The sequence below is a fragment of the Callithrix jacchus genome, chromosome 6 (genome assembly GCF_049354715.1).
Source record: "Callithrix jacchus isolate 240 chromosome 6, calJac240_pri, whole genome shotgun sequence".
NCBI lineage: Eukaryota > Metazoa > Chordata > Mammalia > Primates > Cebidae > Callithrix > Callithrix jacchus.
In genome coordinates, this window is record NC_133507.1 from 161,992,093 (window position 1) to 162,017,153 (window position 25,061).

At 61.8% G+C, this 25,061-nt stretch overlaps 1 protein-coding gene and 1 long non-coding RNA gene across 35 annotated transcripts in view; one reads left to right on the forward strand and one right to left on the reverse strand.

Moving 5' to 3' along the window:
* Positions 1-25,061, reverse strand: part of KIF1A (kinesin family member 1A) — a 119,795-nt gene that overhangs the window by 24,690 nt on the left and 70,044 nt on the right. For 18 of the 34 annotated variants that reach the window (XM_078328941.1, XM_035306275.3, XM_035306286.3 and 15 more), the window contains 15 exons: positions 24,906-25,054; positions 24,341-24,519; positions 22,874-23,011; positions 21,844-22,113; positions 14,588-14,706; positions 11,480-11,565; positions 10,312-10,450; positions 10,011-10,182; positions 9,705-9,795; positions 8,259-8,377; positions 7,308-7,363; positions 5,716-5,824; positions 4,778-4,844; positions 4,514-4,598; positions 1,693-1,798 (listed from right to left, as the gene is read on the reverse strand). In XM_078328941.1, the coding sequence (XP_078185067.1) occupies positions 1,693-1,798; positions 4,514-4,598; positions 4,778-4,844; positions 5,716-5,824; positions 7,308-7,363; positions 8,259-8,377; positions 9,705-9,795; positions 10,011-10,182; positions 10,312-10,450; positions 11,480-11,565; positions 14,588-14,706; positions 21,844-22,113; positions 22,874-23,011; positions 24,341-24,519; positions 24,906-25,054 (1,885 nt within the window). The remainder of the gene's footprint in view (positions 1-1,692; positions 1,799-4,513; positions 4,599-4,777; positions 4,845-5,715; positions 5,825-7,307; positions 7,364-8,258; positions 8,378-9,704; positions 9,796-10,010; positions 10,183-10,311; positions 10,451-11,479; positions 11,566-14,587; positions 14,707-21,843; positions 22,114-22,873; positions 23,012-24,340; positions 24,520-24,905; positions 25,055-25,061) is intronic. The other 16 variants (XM_078328947.1, XM_035306300.3, XM_035306299.3 and 13 more) reach the window with 1 other exon arrangement.
* On the forward strand, positions 18,430-22,992 carry LOC128932457 (uncharacterized). The gene is made up of 3 exons (XR_013519190.1): positions 18,430-18,559; positions 18,962-19,066; positions 22,854-22,992. It is a non-coding gene; the product is annotated as an uncharacterized LOC128932457 (long non-coding RNA).

A 25,061-nucleotide genomic window follows, 5' to 3' on the forward strand; every position in this document is an offset into this window, starting at 1 on the left:
TCATGGCGCAGGAGAAGCAAGGCACGAGGAAGCCCCCAAGCCCCGACCCAGCCCAGCATCTGCTGCACCTCCCCCATCCCGGACGTGTACCCCCACCATGGCGCCACCTCCACATAGAACACCCTGAGTCCTCCCCACTCCTGAGGACATGAGTGTAGGGCAGGCTCCCTCCGGAGAGCCGAAGGCAGGGCTGGGACCAGAGCCGCATCCACCAAGTCCAGGTGTCTGCCCACCCCCACCCGCTGCTGTTCAGCGCTGTGCCCACCCTGGCTACCCAGCTGCCCCCTGCCCTGGCCGCCCCTGCAGTGTCTGCATTAATGCAGGGGTTCCCCAAGAACCCACTTTCTGGATATTTCTGATGAAACCGAGCTGTGTCTGGACCCAAGTCAAAAGAATAGGAGACAGTGCCACCCACCCCGGGACCCTCTGTCCTTATGACCCTGACCCTCCTTGCAGGGAAGCCCTTGAGACATTTTCCTACAGACACAGACACCAGCTGGCCATAGAGACACCCCTGGCTCCAGCTCCGAGGGTCTGCTCTGGGCTTGTGCATCACGGGCCACATGGAGCCCCCAGGAGCATCTGGGACTGGACACTGGAGCCCCTGCCTCACTTTCCCCAAGCCCCTGGAAGGCAGTGTCTGGGATACAGTGGAGCCCGAGCGATCTCCCCACCCAGTAGGGCTGCCCTAGCAGTGCTGAGCCACCTGCCCAGGCCAACCTCAGGGGCCTCCTCCCTCTCCCATCCCCCAACCTCAGCAGACCCCGATGGGGCTGCCACAGACACCCCAGGGCTCCAACACCCCAGCCCAGGTGTGGTCAAGCTGGGACTGCCCAGACTGTGGGGCTTGGCCATGCCAGGAGTGTGGAAAGGAGCAGCCTGGTGATGAGGGGCCTGTGCCAAGCAGTGCCTGTGGGCGTCCCACCCTGGCTGCTCAACCCCTAGCCCCAGGATGCCTGCCAGAGGCCACTGACTTGCCCCTGGCAGCTTGGTCCTTGGATATACAGCCACCTGTCCCCACACCACCCAACCATGAAACTCCCGAGAACAGAATTCAGCTCATCCTCCAATACCTGCACTGGCCCCTCTACTTGGTGACGAACAAAGGGGCCTGGGGATCCCTGAGCCAGCAATGGGGGGGTGCCTGAACCAGTGATGGGGGGGATGCCTGAACCAATGATGGGGGGAATGCCTGAGCCAGCGATGGGGGGGAATCCCTGAGCCAGCGATGGGAGGGATCCCTGAGCCAGCAATGGGGGGGATGCCTGAGCCAGCAATGGGGGGGTGCCTAAACCAGTGATGGGGGGGATCCCTGAGCCAGCGATGGGGGGGATCCCTGAGCCAGTGATGGGGGGGATGCCTGAACCAGTGATGGGGGGATCCCTGAGCCAGTGATGGGGGGATCCCTGTACCAACGATGGGGGGGAATGCCTGAACCAGCGATGGGGGGAATGCCTGAGCCAGCGATGCAGTGGGTGCCTGAACCAGTGATGGGCATGAACAAACAAAGAGCTGGGAGGTGCAGAGGCCGCCAGCCCCTCACCATGCAGCTCCAGCAGGTGCCAGGAGGGAGGGCCAGGAGAGCACTGGAGTGGGCCACGTCGTGTGGCTGGACCCTGCACCGGGTGGGCCGAGGGCCTGGCAGGCTGGGAGCATGCCCTGGGCCCTGTGTCCAGGGAGTCTCAGACTCACCGGTCATCTTGGGCCGGGTGGATGTATCCGGAAGAGAGGATGTTGAGAGACAGAATGTTGGGGTCAATCAGGGACTCGTCAGTCTCCGGAGTGTTTCGTATGCGGCCTGCAGAAAAGGCAACGGGCCACGGGTCACATCTCAGGGGGCAGGTGGGGCCCTGGGAGGCCCTGTTGGCTGCCTCAGGCGGGAGTCCTGTCAGCAAGCCAGGTCCCCACACGGTCAGTAGGGCATCGGTCAAACGTGGCACCGGGTGTGGGGACAGGGAGGCCCCGCAGGGTCCTCAGTGACCCAGGAGCCATTTGCAGTGACAGCTCTCTGGTGTTTCTCGACTGTCTCTGGGACACAATGACACCGAGAGACATAGGTGCTGAGCCTGGAAAGCAAGGCCTTCCAGACTGCTGGAAAAGGAAGTCTAGGCGAGACACAGAGGGGGACTGTTCCCACTTATTCTTATACCTAAAAATGGTGATAATCACCAGGAAAAGGAGGAAGGAAGGGAGGGAGGGAGGGAGGGAGAAGGAGAGCAGAGGAGGGGAGGGATGGGAGAGGAGAAGAAAGAACATTATCTGTGCCATAAAACCTCTTCTTACAAGGGGCATGTCCAGGAGAGCCTGCTAAGATGCATGCACTGGGGGTGTCTGTCTCTGAAAGACACTGGGGCCGTTATGAGGCAGGAATACTGCCCAGCAGCTTCACCTCCTAATTTCGTGGCCAGACAGTGACAGTTCTGCTCCTTCAAAGGAGTAAACAAGCACATGTACATTTTCTCTACATGTGCCAGGAAGGAATGACAGCCTTCCCTCTCCTCAGCCACGCATGGACCAGATAAAACCCAGGACCCACGAGGGTTCTGTGCTGGCAAGCGCACATGGGCTGGAACCTCGACCCATAGGCTTCGCACACAGGTCCTAGGAGGAGGCAGGTGGGATCCCAGCAAAGTGCCCTTCCCCATGCCAGGCCCTCTGGGTCCACGGTGGGGCAGGGCCCGTGTCGGGGAAGCATCTCGGCTGCAGGGATTGCTGCCAGGGCAGAGCCCCTCTCTGCCCTTGGGGCCTGTGCTTCAGCAGCATTCAGCCTGCTCTGAGTCTGGCCAAGGACCTGGCCCACAAAACTGACACGCATGAGCCCGCTGGTCTGGGCAGAGTGCCAGGGCTGGGGCTGGGGTCCTGGCCCTCTGCTGTCCACACCTCCACTTCCTCCCCTGCCTCAAAGGGCCCACTCAGCCACTGCTCATGGATACCCGGGTGTCTCCTCAACTCTCATCCGTTTCGCTGACCCTGTGCCCACAGTTCTGTCCAACTCACAGGGCCCTCTTGGGACGGATGCTGAGCCAGGAGAAGGCTGTGAACTGTGAGCGTGGGTCCCGGGTGGGGAGCAGGAAAGACGGAGGTGCCCCTTAGAAAGTGACCCGGCTGCTCTGTGCCCTGAGTCCAGTCACAGGGTTGCTCTGTCACGAAGCCCGAGGCTGAGCCCAAACCCCTTAGCCTGAAGGGCGGTGTTGGGGTTCACGCTGCATCTCCCCAAATCCCTTTCAATAGCATCCCTGATCCCCCACCCCATATAAACAGACACTCTGTTGCCTCTGTAGAAAGAAGGTGGGGAGAAGGTGGGATGTAAGCAGGCCGGAGGATGTGTCCCCCCAACCCTGCAGATCCAGCTTCCCTCCCTCCTTCTCTCCTGTCTGCCTTGGGGGACAGAGACCAGGACTCGGCAAGTGGGAGCGGAGCTGCCCCAGGGACAGGTCCTCAATGACCACGTGGCCGGGTCCGTAAGCCAGCTGTGTATTTGTTACGTTCTGCCTGTCAGTCGGTTCCCTGTTTTTAGGCTTGCCCTGAACAGCCTCAAAGGGAGGGTTTGGGTGCCTGATCTGTGGCTTTCCAATGCATGTGCAATTAGACACAACACTTTAAGACGCAAGCATGTTCCTGGAATGTCCTGTCTGCAGCCCTGCACCGGGACACAGGGTGATGGCTCCAGCCCGAGAAGCCACCTTCAGCAGTCACCCAGCCCGGCCATAGCAATGTCCAGGGCGAGGGAGGGCTGGGCTGGCCTCATGCTAACGGCACACTTGAATGGAAACTGGGAAGACAAATTCTCTACACCTTAGCAGACCCAAGAGTTCCAAACAAGAGGTCGTGGAAAAAAAGAGTAAGATCCCTGGTGATGGTGATGGGTGGAACTGCGACCCAGGCACGGATGTGGAAGTCCTAACCGCCAGTGCCTCCGAGTGGGACCTTATTTGGAAGTCGGGCTTTGCAGAGGTGATCAAGCTGACTATAGACGCAGTCAACCTGGCGCAGGATGGGTCCCTCATCCCACCTGCCTGACGACCTTAGGAGAAAGGGCTTGGGAAGACGCAGGCAGGGAGAAGCCTGTGAAAACACAGCGATGCGTCTACAGGCCAGGGGCGCCCAGAACTCTAGCCACCACCAGGAGCTGGCAGAGGCAGGGGAAGATTTTCGCCGACAGCTTTCAGAGAGCGCGCGCCTCTCGCCCACGCTTTGATTCTGGACTTGCGGCCTCCAGAACTGTGAGATGATAAACACCGGCCGGTGTCAGCTACCCAGCTTGTGGTGTTTGGTCAGGGCAGCCCTAGAACTCTCCCACGCTGATCAAATAGAAGCTCGTGCCTCGTCACCCAGGTCCAAGGCTCTCCTTTGAAGGTGAGGAACTGACCCACAGGGAGGTTATGTGACTTGGCCAGGGTCACGTAGCAACAGAGGCAGAGGTGTGGTTAGCACCTGGGCACCTAGCTGGAGGTCTGTGCTCTTCCCACCTGCTCGGCCCCACCCCCCGAGGCAGCGCCCACCCGGCACTCACCCACAACCAGCTCGCGCACTTCCTTCCAGCGGATGTGGCTGCCCGTCTCATGCAGTAGTGTCACTGTTATCCGTCGCTGGATGCCCTGCCGGGGCCAGGAGAGGATACAGTCAGACCGCTGGGGCGGTGGTGGGACACGTGGGGTGGGGAAGGGGAACCCAGGCAGGGGAGGGGCAGGGAGGGTCTCACACCTGGTAGAGGAGGAAGGTCCACGTGGAGTGTGGGAGGGGGACATAGGCGGGGGGGCGGGGTGGGGACTCGCACCTGGTGAAGGAGGAAGGTCCCCATGCACGGCATGCCCCCACGGTGGTCCACCACGGCTGGGATGTAACTGGAAGAGAGACACACGTGAGGGGCGGTCAGCCCTCCTCCCCACCCTCCTGGCAGCACAGGACCCTGGCCCCACAGCGGATGGAGCAAAAACGGAAAAATCAGCAGATCAGGTGGCCTGGACCACGGAGACCATGGTCAGCTGAGCACAGAAACCACCAGGCCTCCTTGGCCATCGCCTCGCGGCCCTGCCCACTTCACTGGCAGGGTGTCCAACGAGGAGACACCGTAGGGCAGCCTGGCCCCTCTGGGCTGGATTTGTACCAGTCCCGAGGGTCCTCTGCTTCTCCTCAGCCCTGCAGATCTGAAACCCAAGGCCACAGGATGCAGAGGAAATCCCAGCAGACGGGCTAGTCTGCTCCAACCTCAGGCTCCGGCCCACTCGGGGCAAAGACCTGAGTCTCCACCAGGCCACACCCTGAGCCGCCAGCCTCAGCCCAGCTCCCCACTGCCCCCAGGGCACCAGGCAGGCCCCCCACTGGCCTCTGCACTGGGGCCCTGAAACCCGCCTCCCCCAGGCCTCAGGGCTCCCCTCCCACCTCCCTCAGGTCTTTTCTCAGAAGTCCCCTGATCACTTCGTGAGTGGCACGTCTGCCACCCCAGCCCCCCCGAGCCACTCCCCTGGTGTTGTGTCCTTGTGCTGCGAACCGTGGGGGCCAGTCCAGGTGCTCATCTGTCTAGCCCCTCTCTGCCCCCACACCAGCTCCTCCAGGACAGCGGGGAGCTTTGCCTTTACTCCCCAGGCCCTAGACGAGGCCGGGCCCACAGGAGGTCTGCAGTGAACACCCACTGGAAGAACGACTCTGGGTGGCCCGGGGCCTTGTCCCTCTTGGCCGCTGGCCACACCCGGGGGCCCCAGCACCAGCACTCACTCGCCATTGGCCTCCAGCTCACAGATCTCGAAGTAGACCAGCAGGTCGTACTTGCAGCGGCAGGGCCCTGGGCAGGGCCGCGTCAGCGTGCTGAGCTTGGTGGCAGGCACTGCGGGGACAGGAGGGAGGCGTGTGCGGAGGGCAGACCCGACCCATCATGTGCCAAGGGCCCACTCACAGAGGAGGTGTCAGGGCCAAGGGGCTCAGAGGCAGCGAGGGCACCTCCCCCTCCTCAAGAGAAACAACCAGCCAACCCCGGCCACGGTCAAGTTACACCCGGTCCCGTGCACTCTCAGGCCTCAGCCCGTCTCTTGGGTGCTCAGGTTTTCCGTGCCCCGGCTAGCAGAGGCATATGGCCACGCACTTGGGCACAGCTCATAGGGAGGACAGGGATCAAGACCCCAAGAACCCGAGGGGTGGCAGCAGAGCCCCTTGTTCAAAAGCCCACAACCCTCACAGCCCCTCTGCCACGAAGCCAGGCCTGTCACCTGCACCACACTTTGGCCACAGCCTACTGCACCAGTCCGAGCACCTCTCAGCAGCACCCAGGCCTGGCCCGAGAGGCCCCACCCCTCAGCGCCTACTGGCCCTCCGCTCACGTCCAGCTGCTGGCAAACAGCCTCTGCCCACCACTGCCTCCTCTGAGACCCAGTACACAGGCCCTCCTCCAGCAAGTGCCATCTGAGCCTCCTCTGCCTCTCCCACAAAGATGGATCTACAGGTCTTTCTTTCAGGCTGTGGGAAGACTGAGTCACAGGGAGCCCATGTGCCAGCCAGAAAGCCTGTGTATACCAGGGACAGGCCCTGCCACAGCTGGGGTGCCCTCCCGAGGTGTCCTCAGCTTGCAAACCTTCATCTTACATAGTGCAGAGGACGGGTCCTCGAAAGGCAGGCATGAGAGGCCAACACCTGGTCCCCACGTGTGCAGACCCGGCGCGGCCACCTGCCAGCTGCAGAGACAGCTTCTCATGCGGGCCCTACCCTCTGGGGTGCTGATGCCTGGAACACAGCCCCTCAGGCAGGTGGCTTTCAGCGAAGTGAGGGACTAAGCCACACACCTGCCGGGCCTCAGTCTGGCTGTCTCCAGCTCTCCAACCATGACCCTGGTTTTGGTCTTGCAGGAAATAAACTCCACACTTAACTAAAACCCAAAGAACGTCACGTGCTATTCCATGACACACCTGTTCCCACAGGCAGGGGCTCCAGGTTCCAGGCAAAAGCTCTGCTAAATACGCCTCCCCCACTGACCCCACACTCTTGCTCCCACCTCCAGCCTCGGCCCCCCATGAAGGAGCTTCCTAGATTGCCTTTCACCCCCAAATCTCCACCTGTGTTCAGCGGAGAGGCCAGAAGTCCCCTCAAAGCCCCCAACCCTCTTGCTGCCTTCCTTCCTCTGCTCCCCACGCCTCTGCCACCAGCTCCGGGCTACTCCATGGACACAGGACAGACCCTTGCTCCATGGGACCCTGTGAGGCCCAACAGGCTCAGGGTGGCCCCAGAGTGCCCAGCACCCACTGTGGAGCCCAGCCCACTTCAGCACCCACAGTGCAGGGCACTTGCTGCCCTTGGGCGGCTCCAGAGACCCTTCCTACCTGGCTTGGACAGTGGCATGACCCGTGGGAAGTGGCGGCGTGAGGGCCTCAGGGGGCTGTGGAGGAGGAAGCACTGGCGTGAGGCGTCTGTGGGAGGCTGGGCTGGAGGGTCAGGAGACAGAGGGGCCCCAGGTGCCCATCCTTGCCCCCTCCTGCCTTGTCTCCCCGAAGGCCGTTTGGGTAGGAGGAAGAGAAGGGACCCTCAGGACCCCAGATCCCACTGCAGGGGCCACAGGAAACCAGGGCAAAGGTCAAGGTCTGGCTCCCAGTCCAGAGTCCCCAGCCACTCCCAAGGATAGAAAAGCACCCCCAAAACAAAGCCCTCACTGCCTGTCTCTTTCCCTGATGCCCTGGAGGGCCCCTGAGCTATCAGTCCTGCCTGACAGCTGCGGGGAGATGGAGATGGGAAGAGACACGCCCCCCGAGGCCTCTATGCTGTTCTCTCTGCACTGGAGGTGCCCGGGAGGGGTTGGCCTGGCCCAGGGTGGACACTCTTGTCCCACCTTCAGGGTCTAGGGTGAGATGCTATAGCCCTGCAAATCTGTCTGAGCCCACATATGTAAAGGCCTCGGGAGTGAGGGAGCTAGGCTGGGCTTCCCCCAGGGGTGTCAGCTGGGCCCCTTTCCTGGGATCCTCCGTGGGCAGCAGAAGTGGTCTCTCTGGCATCCTCCAGCTGGCAGCCCCTGCACACTGCCCAGGCCAGCAGGAGGTGAAGATTCCCCGAGCCATGCTCACAAGGAACCCTCCTTAGTCCTGAAGGGGAGAAGCTGTAGGGAGGCCCAGAGCTCTTCACTGCTGAGTCCTGCCAGCCTTGGGCAGAAGGCCTCCCGGATGGGCAGGGGAGGTGGGCTTCAGGGGGCACGTGAGTTCTGCAGCCTCAAGACAGTTGGATGAAAAGATCCGGGCAGGGGCTGGGAGAGCCGCCCTGAACCCCCGAGCCAGGGTGCTGACCTGAGCACGTCCTTGCAGAGGGGCGGGAACGGGTGCTGCTGGTGGTGGCCGAAGACCTCGAACACAATGGGCTGGCTTTTGATGTACTCAATGAAGGACTTGGTCACCTCCACTGCGATCTGGTGGGCAGGTGGGAGAACGGGAGGGCACGGCCAGGCCACATTCAAGGGGCAAGGAGAGTCACATAAGTCAGCCAGGTGCTCCAGGCCCAGATCTGGGACCCCAGCTGGGCCCCTCTGCCCACAACAGGCAGCAGGCCCTTTGGCCCAGCCCCTCCTCCCACCATGTGCCCCAGGCAGGACTGAGGAGTCCGTCCCTTGGCCTCTCTCCCCAGGACGAACGGGGCCACATGGTCAGCTGCTTGTTCAGAACACAGAGCTGGGGAAGGGGACAAAGGGCAGCACTGGCCTCTGCAGGATGCCCCTTCTTGGGCCTTGGCCCACTCAGCAGGAGTTACGGGTTGGACCGTGTCCCCCTCATCAAATTCATACGTTGAAGTCCTAACCCAGGACCTCAGAATGAGAGTGTATCCTGAGACACGACCTTTACAGAGATGACGGAGTTAAAGAGAGGCCCTCAGGGCAGGTCCCACTCCAGCACAGCTGCTGTCCCTATGAAAAGGGGAGGTCTGGGCCCACGCACATGCAGAGGGGGAAGGCCACGTGGACAGAAGCCAGGAAGAGGCAGCTGCTCTACAAGCCAAGGATAGATGCCTAAGAAGGAGGTGCCCCTGCCCACTCCCTGATCTGGGGCTTCCAGCCTCCAGAGCGGGAGGCCACAGTTCTGTTGCTATAGATGCCCCCTCTGTGGCACTTTGTGGCAGAAGTCCCAGCTGGCTAACCATGGAGTCTCCAGGACATCAGCCCTTCCCCATCAATGCCCGTGGCCTGGCACGCAAGGCCTGGCTCCCTGGGAGCTTTCCTTATCACCGTCAAGCAACTCTTTCCCTCCTGCCCCAGGAGGCCGGCTCTCCACCTGGAGGAGGAGCGGCTCCACCTCCTCTCTATCCTTCCAGCTGCCTGCTGCCAGCACTCTCCTGCCTGGAGTTTTTTGGGCCTCTGGGACGTTGCTGGCACCCTACAGCCCCTGTGACCCTGCTTCCGTCCCATTCCCGACCCCCATGCCAGGGCTGTCCTTGCTGACCACCCCTGGCCTCGGTACAAACCCAGGCCCCACTATACCTGCAGCCAGCTCCCCGTCTGCCCTACACTCACCATGGGCTGTTCTCGGGGACTCTGAGCTACCTCACCACCTAGTTGTAAACCCATCAAGGATCCCCCACTGCCTAGAAATCGCCTCCACACCCCGCCTGGCACTGGCATTCCTGGTGCTCAGGGCAACCTGGCCCACAGCCGGGGTTCAGAAGAGGAAGAATGACCCACGATCAGAGACGCCCTGGGAGAAGTTGGTCAGCGGCAGGGATGGGGAGAAGTGCCTGCAACGTACGTTCTGCACGTGGTAGAAGCCAAGTGGGGGGCCTCTGCCTGTGTTCTTCAGGGGCTCCGTGGAGAAGGCCTCGTCGTGGCGGTGGATGAAGCTGCAAAGCAGCGGAGACGCTTTGGCGTGAGGTGGGGGACCCAGGACAAGACCTCACCAGGTGGAACCCACCTCCCATGAGGGCGCTGGGGCGTGCAGGGCCTTCGGGCTGGACCGATGCGGTACCAACACAGCCTGCCCTGCTCAGCGCCCAGGCAGGGAGCCTTGGGCACAGAGTCCCATGCAGCATGGGGACACAAGGGCAGCGGGGCTCACTTGAACTGGCAGAAGATGTCAGCATATTCGGCAGAGATGCTGGACGCCTGCAGGACGGTCACTCGGAAGGTGAAGGTGCTGCCCAGGCGGAGGTGGTCCAGGGCGGCATCCAGGGGCCCGTCCAGGGCAGTCTTCTCGGAGCTGTCTAGGAGGAGGCCTTCTGGGGGCACCGCTGCTGGGAGTCAGGGAGACAGTCATGGACTTCTAGATCCTACTTTCTTCTGGCCACAGGCCTGGGCTGGGCTCAGGAACCAGGTCTCAGCGTGCCCTGCGCCCTGGGCAGCGGGGGTGAGTGACCCACCTGAACAGGTGTTGTTGTTGACTTCGTCGGCTGAGGGCCCCGAGTCTGCCCCCTGGCCCTGGCCCTCCACAATGCGAAGCTCCTCCTGGGAGGTTCCAGAGCGGGACATCCCCACCACGGGGCAAGACTCGGACTGGAACTGATCAGAGGGACAAGAGTCAGAGAGAGCCAGGAGCGGAGGGAGGGGCACCGCACACCCGTCACAGGCCCACGGGAGGGCTGTGCCGCCCAGAGCCTGGGCTAGAGCCTCCAAGGACCTACGCCGCAGATCTGCCCCTGCCTTTTGGGGGACCCACCTCCCCAGGCCTGCTGTGGCTGTGTGTCTTTGGATTCTACAGCCTATGTGAGGTCTGAGCTGTCCTGGAAACAACTCGCTACCCATCTCTTAGATCTGGTCTTCAGTTCAGCTGGACCCCCCCCTGCCAGGTCCCCTTGCCCAGCAGGTAAGCTCTCTCCCCTCCCCCTTTTGGGCACCCCCAACACTGGCAGCCCCTCCAAGAGAAAAGGTGTTGGGCAGACAGACCACCCTTGCTCAGGGAGTAGGGTTCTGGGTAATGGTATGGGCCAGGTGGGTGCAGGTGAGAAATTAGTGTAAGAAAGTGGGGGCAGGAGGAGCTGCCTGAGCGTGGGCTGGGGTGCGCTTTTCGGACCTTCCTCCACCACCCTCTCTCTAAGAGCAGAAAAGGAGCCTGAGTGGTCCAGGTACCACTGGACACAGCACCAGCCCTTCACATGAGGACCGAAGGTGGGCAGCCCAAGGGGCCCCTTACTCTCACTGCAGGGAACAAAGTGGGCAGTGGGAACGTGCTACTGTGGGGACCCAGAGGAGAGCAGGCCCAGAGAAGGGAGACAGGATACGGGTGGCTGCACCTCAGAGTCTGTTCTGGAGGCTCATGCTGTCTACCTGCTCTGTGCCCCAGCTTGGACGCTAGAGAGGCTGTGGTGGGGGATGGGCACATCCAGGAGTCAGGGCAAACCCAGGGAAAGGGGCATGGTGTGCTTTAAACATTGAGAGATGGGGCAGGCTCAGCACTCTGGACGAAAGGCAAGAACCCCAAGAGGACTCAGGGCCCATGGGATGGGACAGGGTGGCAGAGGAGCAAAGAGCATGGGACTCCAGTGAGCACCAGGTCCCTCCAGGCCTGGGACTTGGGAGGGAGCTTGATACCTTTTCAAAATGCTGGTCGTCAAAAGAAATTTTAGCAGTTCCCGACTGGCGGACGCCGGAGCCGTAGTCAGGGGCCTCTTCATCCGCTGCAGGAGGAATGGAGCAGATGGCTGGAGCCCAGCTTGTCCCCTAAGGCGGGTGTGGGCAGAGCCAGGCCGAGCCACCCCACAGTCAAGGTGAGGGTGCAGGAGCCAGAGCAGGCAGCAGGGTCCTGAGCAAAGCTGCTGCCCGGGCCTCAGTGACAACCAGGTACATCCCTGGACACTGACCATCAGCCTGTCCAGCCCAGGGGCCCCAGAGTGGCCACGGCCTTGTCACAGCCCACTTTGACAGGGGTCATGAAGTCATTTTCAAAACCAAATCTTGCCCCATTCCCAGGTGCTCAAGGAGAACCTAAGCAGCCCCTCCCCATCTCGATGTGCAGAGACCACTCTGCCAGCACTGCGGGTCCCACCTCCAGCATCATCACGTGCTTCTGCCATCATCCGTGCAGAGCGACCACCTGTCACCTGCCTCGACATTCTAGGGCCGCCAGCCACTCCCCAGGCCTGCCCACTGTGTGCACCCACACTCCCCAGCCTTCAAAGCTCCCCGTGGACCCTGCCCACTGCCTGAAGCCCTGGGCTCTGTCCTGCCGTGGTCTGTGCAAGGCGGCACCTGCTCGTGGAGGAGTCTGTGCTGAGGGAACAGCAAGCTGACCTTGCCCCGGTCACAGGCAGGGCTGGTGAGACTTCTGAGACCACCAACGCCAGGACCAGTGCCTTTGCTAAGCTCCCTTCTCCGCCACCAGACAGGGAAACGCATTACGTGTCACCCAACAGAAAACATTCAGCTGTGGGATGGCCTGCAGGAGGCCGGCAACCCAGCCCAGGAGAGCAGCACTTCCAAGACACCGTCCCAGCCTGGCTTCCCGGCACATGACCTGGGGCAGCAGGAGCTGTGGACCCGGGCACACAGACCTGGGCTCAGAGCTGCTGTGTGCCTTCCTAGCTGGCGACCGTCATCTGAGCAGTGGGGGCACCTCTCAATCCCATAGGGTGCAGGACAGAGGGAGACCTTTGAACTGAGCTTGAACTCAGGGCCTGGGAAATGGGCAACCTCCCTGTGGACCCCAGAGGCCCCTTCTGACCAAAGGCAGACCAGGACAGCAGTTGCCCTCACAAGGACGCAAGCCAGCCCCACAGCCTCTGGTGCAGCCCCACTGGGAGGTGGCTGTCGGGGTGGGGGCCCGTGGAAGGAAGGGGTTAGGATGGCTCGGCTCAGCCCTGGAGGACCCCTCGGTATGAGCTGCGGACACAGGCAAGATCAGGATGACCTGGCAAGGTGGCACCTCCTGGGGTGAAGGGGAGGTGCTAGGTGTTCCCAGCTTCCCTGAGCATTGCAACTCCATCCAGTACACGCCCCACCTTCTGGCCTCGGGGCTGGGGCCCTTCCCTGGTGCTCACCCTCTCTCCCCAGCTGGGCCCCTGACTTTCAGCACTGCAGTATCAGGGTCTGGATGACCAGCAATGACATGGCTACTGGGAGGTGCTGCAAACAGCATTTAGGAATCAGAGGCTGGGCTGGGCATGGTGGCTGGCCAGCCGCGACGGTTCAGGCCTGTTATCCCAGTGCTTTGGGAAGCCAAGGTGGGCAGATCACTTGAGGTCAGGAGTTCAAGAGCAGCCTGGCCAACATGATGAAATCCCATCTCTACCAAAAATACAAAAATGAGCCAGGCGTGGTGGCGCGCACCTGTAGTCCCAGCTACTCTACTCAGGAAGCTGAGGCAGGAGAATCACTTGAAGAACCTGGGAGGCGGAGACTGCAGTGAGCCCAGATCATGCCACTGCACTCCAGCCTGGGTGACAGAGCAAGACTTTGTCTCATAAAAGAAACTATGGGCTAAAGAGAATTTAACTATTAATAGAGTCTAATTAATTAGGTGAGATTAAAATTTCCCAAGGCAGCCAGGATGGCAGGGCAATGTGACCAGACATCCTGCATCTTTCAGGAGCTGTGAGATATCTCAGGGTGGGGAAGATGAGCCATCTCAGAGTTGGGGGACTCGACATCTGGAGAGGGGTATGGCCGTCTTTGCCAGCTCCTCTGGGCAGCCAGGAGCCCTGCGGCATCAGTGCCCGTCCTCTCTGCCTCCACCTGCCCATATCTGTACTATTGTCTTGCCAGGGTGCCCAGGCAGCCAAGGCCTTTGAGAGAAAGAAGAGTGGTCCCTGGTGAAAGGAGACCATGGTAGAGGAGCCCGGGTCATGGGAGGGTGCAGGGAAGGGAGTGAAGAAGCCCGGGCAGGGCTGGGGGGTTCAGGGAAAAAAGGGGAACCCGACCTCACAGCACTAGCCATCTATTGGCCTGTAGCTTCCCAGGCGGCCAAGCTCTTTCACATCTGCGTTCCTGACTCCCCTTCAACATTTCTATCAGGTGGGGAGCATTAAAATGGACCCGTTTACATCTGAGCAAACCAAGGCTCACAGGCGCTCTGGGGCTGGCCTGGTGCCTCCGGCCACTGGGACCGGTGCCAGCAGTGCCAGTCTCCGCCTCCCACAAGGGAGGGGATTGCAGCTTCAGGCCCAGGGTGGAGGGAGATGGGCCTGTGCCTAAGAACAGGGAGGGCATAGGGAAGCAGGAGCACCCCAGGGAGGGCTGCCCTGGGCAGGGCCGGGGGCTGGGGCTAGGCACTCACAGGCCTTTCCTGGGGCTGCAGAGACAGTCAGGTGGGTGGGTTGGGTTGAGAGAGAGCACCTGCTCTGCAGCAGGCTGGGGAAGGATCCAGGTGGCCTGATGGGAAGGCAGGGACCCCCAACCAGCGCAGGCTCAGAAGGGGCTGGGCTCAGCATGGCCCCTGAGGTCCCCCCAGCTATCTCCGGGGAGGCCAGAAGGCCAGAGCCAAGAGCTGGGTAGCCACTCCAGGGCCAACTGGGGGCCCACAGCCCAGGGCACCAGCCCAGGACAGAGTGGAAAAACAGCTTCAGGTTGACCCCAGGGAGAGTGGAGGGCTGAGTGAGGCCACCCGATGCCAGAAGGCCCTTCTTGGGTCCCCACCTCTGCCTATGCAGGTGGGAGCCAGCCCCTGCAGCTCCACCGCCGCCCACGTCTTTGGCCGGCACGCACCTGAGATGGCCTGGACGGCCACACGGAGGAAGCCCTTCACCTCGCCCTTCTCACTGACGATAGCCACGCGGTGCACCAGGGGCACGGGGTACAGCAGGTTGCTCAGGTACACGAAGGCCCTGCGGGGAAGCAGAGGCCAAGTCACCGGTCACCCCTTCAAGTGAGTTCTGAGCGGCAGTGGCGGCAGCACGGCCCGGCTCACGACACAACACGGAGCTGCAAAGCAGAGGGAAGCCACCGGACGGGACAGCCAGGACCAGGACAGCGAGAGCGGACGGGCAGGCAGGGTGGGCACCGGAGGAGACAGGAGGTGGGGGACAGAGAGGAGGATGAGGAATGAGCTGCGGCGAGCAGAGGCGCAGCCCAGCTGGGCCCGGACCCAGCTGCCTGAGAAGCGAGCAGCGGAGGAGGGAGGTTTCAGCCTGCTTCAAGGAGGACGGGGACTGGACCAGGACCCAGACCACGCTGCGCTGCCCCCTTCTCACACTGGCACTGATGGCCAGCATCGCCCTGCCTCCTGCCTACTTCCCAAAGGTCCCTGATGCTCACAGACCCCACAGAGCCACTTCCCCGAACAGAAACTCAGCAGGTGGGAGCTCTGAGGTGAGTTGGCCAAGACGGGGCACCCCCAGCCCAGGGCCCAGGGAGGCACTGAATGGAGCCCTGAGGACACCCCCAGGGCCATGGCGGGGTCCAGAGCACCAAGAGCCCCCCTTTCCCAGGACCAGCCTAGGCAGAGACCACAAGCCCCTACGGTCGACGGGTAGCTGCTGCCTTCCCTGTGCTGACCCATGTGTGGGCAGCTGGAAGGCCAGAGACGACCCTGTGAAGACTGCACACCCCTTCCCAGCAGCCCAGGAGTACATGCTGAGATTGGGGCACTTTCCTTCAGGGGAAGGAAGCCTGGCATGAGAAGGACACCTGGGTAAGTCCTGCTGTGGGAGGGGAGGCCCACGGCTCAGCTCAAACTTCAGACCAGGAAACTGCCTCCGTGACCCTCCGGCCCAGTCCAGGCGGTGGAGCCCCCATAAACACAGCACCCACGGACCTGAGCACAGAGTGGGTAGGAGCACAGCCCCGTGGGGACGGGCAGGACTTGACACAGGAGGGTGGGAGGTGTGTGAAGGAGGTGCAGAAGGTGGAAGGTGAGGGGCCTGGAGACAGAATGAGCGGGTGGAGGGTCAATAACGGGGAAGCAGCAGGGTGGCCTGAAGTCTTCGCCAGGGAGTCAGGGCAATGAGGGGATCAGGGAGAGCAGCCATAGGTGGGGGCAGGGGGCGCAGAAGGTGGAGGCCTGCTGGCCAGGTGGGCACTGGCACCAGGGTGGGGCTGTGGGTGGAGGAGTGGGGAGGAGAGGTGGGTCACCTGCTCTACTTGGCTCACCCGGGGCTCTGACTCCACCCAGGCTGGGCCCTTGGTCTTGCCGCAGGGGAGCGCCTGGAAAGACCCTACTTCCTGCTCCAGGCAGTGACCTCAAGCATGGGAAAGGGCTGAGCCTGGGGCCTTGATTCCAGAGCAGATACTGATGAGGGGTGGAGTGAGACTCAGGGGGTTGTGAATGCCCAGCCCCCTCTCAGGTGGGTTCCTGACCCTGCTTCGCCAACCCCCATCCCACCTGACCTCCCTGAAGCAGCAAGTCAGAAGCCAGCACTACTGTGGCCCCTCCTCTTCGTCAAATCCATCAGTTCCACCTCAACTGTCCCATCACCACCAGCCCCGCCCTGCCCGGCCCCCACAGCAGCCAGAAAGGTCTCAGGGCACTGATCAAACACGTCCCCCATGCCCTTGGTGACACCCAGGCTCCGTACACGGGTGTCCATGCCCCACATGACCCTGGGGGTCCAGGTCCTGCCTCCCCCTCACGGTCAAGCTCAGCCTCAACCCAGCCTTGCAGCTCCTGGGTCCGTGGATGCCCTGGGCACCTCTGCTCCCAAAGGGGAGGCCCTACCCTTGATCTCATCTGCTGCCTCAAGTCTCCTCGGAGGCCCAGGCGTCCCAGCGAGTCAGGACCTTCCCCTTGGCCACCTTGTTCTTTCTGAAACCTCCCTTGCTTTCCAAGGGCCCATGAAAACTCCCTTGCTTTCCAAGTGGCCCTGCTGAGCTGAGCCCTCACCATTGCCCTTACCGCAAAACGGCCCAGGCAGGGCTCACAGCAGGAAAAGGGTCTTGCTGCCCTCCAGGGCCTGAAATTCTCCTTAGGCATCCCTTCTGGGGTAGAGGAAGCCCCTTGGTGGCTGCTTGGGCCCTCTCCCCAGCACAGCGCCCCCTCTAAAGACACCCCCCGAGAAGTGAGGGCCCCACACCCCGAAGCCAGTCAAGGACCTGTTGGCACAGGGCTGAGGGCCGCTCTGCCTGACTTCGGTGTGGGGGCTGGGGCTCCACTGCCCGGGCTACCCACCCAGGTTGTGTCCAGAAGCACCATGGATGCTCACCCTGGCCCTCATCCCGAGAGAACACCCCAAAGGGCGGGGCCACTCCCCACAGTCCTGCTGGGAGCCCCACAGTGGGGGACTCACCAGCATCCCCAAGGACAGCAATGCCTCCCCTCCCAGGGCACCCTGGCTCCTGGAAGACAGTCTCTGCCTGACAGTGGGGGTACGGCGAGGGGCTGCTACAATCTGAGCCAAGTAAGATGTCCGTGAGCAGGTGGGGAGAGCCAGGACTCAGGCCACCACAGCACAGGCCCTTCTGGGTGGCGGGTGCCCCACGCTGGGGGAGACACAAGGAGTGCAGGCAGGACAGCCCATGCTGCCAGCCTCTGCACCAGCCCTGCCTTTCAGCCCCAACTCACCCCGCCCTTTTCCGGGTACAGTGCCCACTGCAAACAGCCTGGGGTTGGAGGGCAGAAGGGCACCGAGGATGAAGAGGCTGCCCACCCCTACGCCGTCTGCAGGGAGCCCATGGGTGGTGCTCAGAGAGGGGGCGGGACCCTTCTCACTGTGGGCCAGGTGAGGACACTGCCAGGCACAGGGTCTCTGAATCCATTGGCACAGCCTCCCAGGAAGGAGAGGCTATAGCTGTCCCAGGCCACCCAGCAGAGCCAGACACTATCTTTCCTACCCCAAAGACCCCTTGCCAGAGCTGTCTTCCCAGAAGCTCAGGGCAATTCCACAGGGGCTGCTGGCAGTCAGCAGAGCCCCAGGCTCTGGGGCCACCCACATGTGCCACTCACGGCACCACAAAGGCGATCCACAAACTTCTGAGCTCCCCAGGACCACACCCAGAGGGAGGAGACTCCTGTATCTGAGTCAGGGAAGTGGCCACCCCATACTCGTGCTGAGCTCTCAGGGTCTCACACTGACCCCCTCCTGACTCTCCCCCACTGCCCCTGAAAGGCCAAGTCCAAGAGGGTCTGAGGCAGTGCACAGAGGTAAACTGAGGCACAGGTCACACGTGAGGCTGCAGCAGGCAGGCCTCATCCGGGCTCTCTCCACCCACAAGGCCTCCCTGCTGAACAAACGCTACGTGGAACTGGCTGTGGGCTTCCTGAGGGGACGCCTTCTGCCAGGCTGCCAACCATGGGCTCAGGCACCAGCGGCACAGCACACACTTGAGTGCCCCACAAATCGGACGGGGGCTGGGCTCGAGGAGGAGACCCAGGCCCCTCGTAGCCCCAGGCTTGGATCACCCCACTGAGAAGCAACATGGCAGGAATCACAGCCACTGGCTTCTGTGGCAAGCACACGGGCCTTCTGCTCTTCTAGCTCCTGGGAGGCAGAGCTCCCATCTCCCTGCCAGGGCACATCCCGACTTGACCAGCGGCACCTTTCTTCCTTGGGGTTGCGCAAAATCCACCCGGGACCTCGCACGTTAAATGATGAAATGTGACACTTACACCCCATCGCACAGATGAGGACCCTGAGGCACGGAGATGAAGGAAGTCGCCAGGGCCTGGCAGTGAGGCCTGCGTGGGACTCCTCTCCAGCTCCGCTGCATGGACACCAAGCTCCACGGCCTCCCTCTAGGGCTGGGGTAGGCCTCCACTCTGGGTGGGCACTTAACCTGGGTGCCTGCCTAGTTATCACAGCTGATTAATTAAGCAGAGGGATTGTTTCACGCTTTTTCAGAATGTCCTCAGGCTGGGGACTGGGGGGGGTCCCAGACGCTGCAGCATTCACAGACTGCCTCTGACTGCTCTCAAGGTGCAACCCAAACTGTGCCCCAAAGGCGGGGACTGCTCGGGTGGGGCCCCAGGGGACATCCAGGCAGAGGTTATACAATGGAAAGGACCCCAGGTCTGGGACCAGTGCTGCCCCATCTCACCACGCCCTGTGAGCATCCTCATGGCACTGACCCGGGACCCAAGGCCACCCGTGGGAGCACGTGGGCCTGGCTGGGGTTCCAGTGCTGGGTGGTCTCCTCTCCCCACTGCAGGTCCCCGTCTGCCTGGCTTGGTGATGGACTTGTTCAGCCAGAAAGGACTGCTGGGCCCTGAATCCACTGCCCCAGTGGCAGCAGCAGCCTGAAGAGCACTGTGAGGTAGGCCTGGAAGACGCGCCCCCACCTGGTGAAGAGCCCACACCAACCAATGCACCCAGGGTGTGAAGGGATGGGGCAGAGCGCCGGTGCCTGGTGTCCTGGAGCCGGGGGTCTCTGCCCAGTGGGGACACCCTCCAGGACCGCAGGCCTCACAGGCCAGAGCAGACCATGACCCTCACCTGACCTTCAGGTGCCAGAGATAATCTGAACTCAGCTAGGGGCCAGAACTTAGCCCAGGCCTGTCCCTACCAGCTGCAGACACACCCACACACAGAGAATGGCTCTCACTCAGGGTCTCAGGCCGAGAAACACCATCTGTGGCCATGCTGCAGAGGGGCCCCGGCCCACCGAGGGCACCACCTGGGATCCAAGGGAGTGGCGTGGTCTTGCCAGCCCAGGGGCACAGAGCTGACCCTGAGCAAAGCCCTTGAGCCCTGGACACCTACACTCCCGCCCCAGCCCCGCTCCCCTCCCAGGGACCCTCATCGCAGGCAGTCAGCCTCTCGCCCTGCTCTCTCTGCAGCTCCCGTGCCTACCCACCCTTCCCAAGTCCACTGGCCCTCCTATTCCAGGGGAAATCAGAGCCCAGGCCCACTCCCCCACCCTGGGTAGTGCTCACCCACCCACCCGCCTCCCACATCACCTGGTGCCCAGACCACCAGAGGCAGAGGCCCCTGGGGGCTGACCCTGGCCTTGGAGCCCCTGTGCAGGACACAGGAGGCCAGTGCTGAACGGGCCTTCCGCAGAGGCCAGGGTACCTTGAAGCAGACTGAAACCCAGCCCAAGAGAGAGGCGCCAGCAGAGGCAGACAGAGCGAGGGCTGAGTGTGGCGGGAGGGAGGGAGGAGGCAGGCGCTAACCACAGATTGGTGAGGTGCAAAGATGCATGCTGGGACCCAGGGAAGCCTTTCCAGAGGGGACAAGAGTAGGTGCCCCAATTTCGCTGAAGCTTTGGAGAGAGAGCCAGCAGCTACCGGAAGGTTAAAGGGAAATCAACCAGGGGCCTTCCCAGGGCCGGACTGCATAGCTGCTGCGTGGGAGAAGCCAATTCTTGCCAAACCAAAAAGATCAAGATGATTCCAAATGAAGCTCTTCACGGCCACCCCGAAATCCGGGGCCAGGTCTCTCTCTGATGACTTTGGTTTGGTTTGGTAGTTTTGTAAGATCTCAAATCCACAAAAGGGGAAAAATATGTTGGAAGGACCCAGCTCTTTCTGGCTGAGACTGCGAGCGCCCCACCCCACCTGTCCTGTTGTCCTCGTCCTCCTGTGCATCCTGATCCCTCACCTACCTGACACCCGAAGCCACTCCTGGGGCCCAGCAGGTGCAGGGGGCCTGGCCCTACAGCCGGGCTTTCTGAGAGAGGCCTGCGTGGAACTGGCCTCGGGGCCCTCTTGGGCCTGGAGAGTAGGAAGTACAGGCCCAGAGCATCTCTGAGGGAGACTGCCGCAGGTCTGTGTCTGGTGGGCCAGCTTATCTCACCTCACAGTCTAGTAACTCATGGAAAACTAATCAGGATAAAGCCATGGCACGCGCCCATGGGGACCTGCTGCCAAGAGGGAGAGCGAGGCTTTCCTTCCACCATCTCCACCCAAGGACAGAGGAGAGCCAGTGTCAGCCCTGTGATCTGCGGCCACCCTTAGCCTTCTGCTGCCAGCATTGCTGCTCCAAGCTCAAGACTTCTGGAAACTTCCACTGGCCTAACCCAGGGAAGCAATCTCAATCTTCAAACAGAGCTGCTATTCATAATTATCTCCTGGCATTCATATGTGTAAAACATGTCAACTCAGCTGTTTCCTGAGCTGACTTTCTGATTCCTACAGCCAGGTTTCTAGACCTTTCCTTCACCTGACTTTCCTTCCACGATAACATGAAGGCAGTTGAATTTGCCAAATCTGCCAGCAGGGCGGGGCCCCTGCACCCCAGGACTGCACTTCCTCAGCCTCCATTCCGTCTCCCAACCGGGGCCTCACGTCCATTCGGGAAACGTGATAACCAACTTCTCTCTACAAAGGGCACATTCCGTGAGGGCACTGGGCCACATGCCCCCATCCCTGGCCATGAGGACCTGGGAGGTCAGGAGGGATGGAGCCGTCCTCACCTTTAGACAGGCGTGGTCTGCCCAGGCCCTGCCACTTCAGAGGGAGATAGAAGGGTAGGCAGCTGCCTCCCACTCATAAAAGGAAGGCCTTCCCTGGTCTCATGATGGCTGCCTGAGTCCGGCTCCTTTCCCCACAGAGAGTGGAGGGCAGTGAGAGCCGCCAGGAGCCTCTGCCTGCTCTGGACGACAGCTGAGCTGTGGCAAGGCTGCCTCCACTAGGACGCAGTGGATTCCCAGGGGAATGATGGGACGGGCATCCAGCTTGGGGGTGGCTGGCCCTCACCTATCAAATGCCCCTCGGGCCATGCACTGGGACTCTCAGGGAGGAACTTGGGCATCGGGTGCCTGAGCCACCCCAGGGTTCCTGCGGCCTCTCTGCAGAAATCATCCCGTCTGCCTGGGGCCACAGCTGCCAGCTCCGGGGTGCCTCTTCTGTACCTGGAACCCGGCCTCTTCCCCACTGGCCCAGAGCCACCATCTCCAGGATGGGCGAGCAGCCCCCCTGTGAGGGGCCTTGGGTGCTCTCCTCAGGAGGCCAGCCCCTCTGCCTGCCTTGCCTGCCTCGCCTGCCCTGGGAGGGCCCGGGCCAGGCACCGGCGGCCCACCTGTGCCCGCAGCAGTGCTCCTGTGCAAAAGAGCTGGGCCCTCCCCAGCATGCTCTGCTCGACCTCACCAACCTTCCTACTAAACTGAACAGAGGGGGCCGGTCGTAAAACGGGTCCCGGCCGTCGCACAGCGCGTGCTCCGGAAAGACGTCGTCCTCCAGGTCCTCCTCCTCCTCCTCCTCCTCCTCCTCCTCCTCCTCCTCCCCCACGCTCTGCTCCTCGGCAGGCTCGGTGGCGTCGGAGTCGGGGCTCGAGAAGGTGGGGGAGGGGGTGAGAGCAGCCATGCGCTCGCTCATGCATGTGTTGAGAAGAGGGTAGCTGTTGCAGCCAGAGATGGCTGAACTGGGGTTAGTGCGACAAGACAGAGAGAAGTTAACACCAGCGACTCGCAGGGAGGGCCGGGGGCCGGGGCCAGGGCTGGGGGGCTTCTGTTTAAAACCAAAACCAAACACGCGGACCATCGAGAATGCTGCCACAAAAGACAAGATGACCAAAAATGTGCCCCCAAGCTTGGAAAGCAGTCACGTGTAGGCCAGCAGGAAGGTTCCGGAAGGTTCCGGAGGGCACCTGCTGGTGGGACTGAGAACAGGGGTCTTGGCCTGGAGTGGCTGAGGCCACAGAAGGACCTCAAGCGTTTGGCCACATTGAGGCCTCTGAATATCACAGTGCCAGGGGGCGCAGGGGGCTGGGCACAGACCCCAGACTGGGAGCCTGGGGAAGGAGGCAGCCATCTCTGAGGCTCGGGTGACACAACCCTGCCTTCACGTTCCCATCCTCAGGCCACAGCGTGACCTGGAAAGCCTCACATATTCACACACATGGACCTGTGGGTCCTGGCGGCCACAGCCCTGCAGGGGTTTTGGGTGGCAGCGCCAAAACCCCATCTCGCGTCCCCTGAAATAACAGGCCCTGTGGGGTGTGGAGAGGAATGGCTGAGGAATCTCAGACCAGGGAGGACAGGGCCAGGGTCTGGGATGGAAAAGCACCTGTTGGGGCCTTGCCTGGTATCAGGGCACAGCCCACTCCTACCCCCACTGCCACCTTGCTCTCTCTCAGTCTCTCTCTCTCTCTCTCTCTGGCAGGGAACAGAGGAGGCGCCCACCTGCCCACCAGCCGGAACCAGGGGAAGCGGTCGTAGAAGGGGTCTCCGCCGGTCACCACGTTGTCACAGTCCTCGATGACGCTGGAGGGCACCTCGGCAGCGCGGTCATACATCTCCCGCATCAGTTCCAGGCGCTGCCTGCAGGGACGCCAGGGGCCAGTGTATACCCAGGCCCAGCGCCCAGCAGCTGGCATTGCACACCCTTAGCTCCTGGGGGCAGTGGGCTCGGCCCTGCGGGGCGTCTATGCTCTGCTTTCCAGGGGCCTGTGAGTGACATCCTCCACTCATGGCGCTGACCTCACATGGTGACTCAGTCACCCCCATAAGTTAAGGCCAGCTGGACACAGTGGCTCCCACTATAATGCCAGTACTTTGGGAGGCCAAGGTGGAAGGATTGGTTGAAGGCAGGAGTTAGAGGTCAGCCTGCGCAACAGAGCGAGACCTCGTCTCTACCAAAAATGAAAATTAAAAAATCAGCTGGGTGTGGTGGTGCACTCTGTGCCTGGGGTCCCAGCTACCTGGGAGGCTGAGGTGGGAGGATCAGCTGAGGCCAGGAGTTCCAGCTGCAGTGAGCCGTGCTCACACCTCTGCACTCCAGCCTGAGCAACAAGGCAAGGTCCCATCTCTTTCTTTTTTTTTTTTTTGAGATGGAGTTTAGCTCTTGTTACCCAGGCTGGAGTGCAATGGCGCCATCTCGGCTCACCGCAACCTCCGCCTCCCGGGTTCAGGCAATTCTCCTGCCTCAGCCTCCTGAGTAGCTGGGATTACAGGCACGCGCCACCATGCCCAGCTATTTTTTTTTTTTGTATTTTTAGTAGAGACTAAAATACATGGGGTTTCACCATGTTGACCAGGATGGTCTGGATCTCTTGACCTCGTGATCCACCTGCCTCGGCCTCCCAAAGTGCTGGGATGACAGGCTGGAGCCACCGCGCCCGGCCGGTCCCATCTCTTAAAATCAAATTAAAGATCAGGACAAATCAGAGTGAGCTCCACGCCCACCTCAGCTCCTCCTCCACCTTCTGCTGGCTCAGCTGAGGGACCCACCTCCCGGAGGAGCAAGGGGACATTGCTTCCGCCCCAGCACCTCTCCGAGCCCCTCTGGGGAGCCGCCCTCCAGGCCCTGCTGTGCTCACTCCGGGCACCCCACCAGCCTGTTCTGTTGGCACCATGGCCTGCCCACCCTCCACAGCACCGTCCTGAGCCCTGTGGGCCTGAGGAGCATTAGCCTCATGTCCTTCTCTCCTAAAGAAAACACCCAAATCCATTTCTATGTACGACCACTGCGTTGGCAGAGAGAATGTGAATTCTACAAGGCTAGACTATTCAGGTTGGTCTTCTAATTTTAACATAACAGCGGTGTCTGCAGGTACCCGCCGTGAAGCCTGTGCCCACCACCGCTCCTGTGGCCTCAGTCCTGCCCAGGAGGACTCACCCACCATCCGCCCAGCGGCCCTCCAGCCACACCTGAGCTTCTCCAGCGTCCAGTAGTGAGTGGCCCCGTTCTTCTGGTCCTGGACCTCCACGGCCACGATGGTGCGGGGGAAGGGCCTCGTCTCTCGGTCTTTGGCGGCCTCTGGGGGCAGCAGGTCAGGTGGCAGAGGGGAGTAGAGTGTGTCCGTGAGGAGGACAAACTGGAATTGAACCTGTGATGGGGAAGATGACCACTCGTCAGCCCCTTGGGGGACAGGGCGCCAGGTCTCCAAAAGGGCTTCCTTCCCACCTTCTGGAGATTCCAGCTGCACGTCCCACAGCAGTTCACTAGAACCTCACAGACGGCCGCTGCAGGGGACCACCTGCTTCCTGCCCACTCTGCCACCGCCTCCCGTGAGCAGGGAAGGCAAGTCCCGCCTGGCCAGTCCTGGGCTCCCTCACTGCCCACCCTTCTGGGGGGCCCAGGTCAAGCAGGGCTGCTATGCCACCCCGGGGCTGGCAGAGGACCAGGCGCTGAGTCCCAAGCAGCTGTCCCCGTCATGAGCGAGCCGATGCCCTCTCTCCAACAGGAGGCGGTGCAGCCAGTGGGGCAGCCCACCTTCTTCTTCAGCTCCACGCTGATGGCGTTGGCCTCCTTGAGGAAGATGGCGTTGCCCCACAGCAGGTCCCTCAGTGATGTGAACTGGTACCACTTCCACTTCCGGAAGGCCCAGAGCGCCAGCTCACACTCCCGCTCCGTCCACTGGACTGTGGG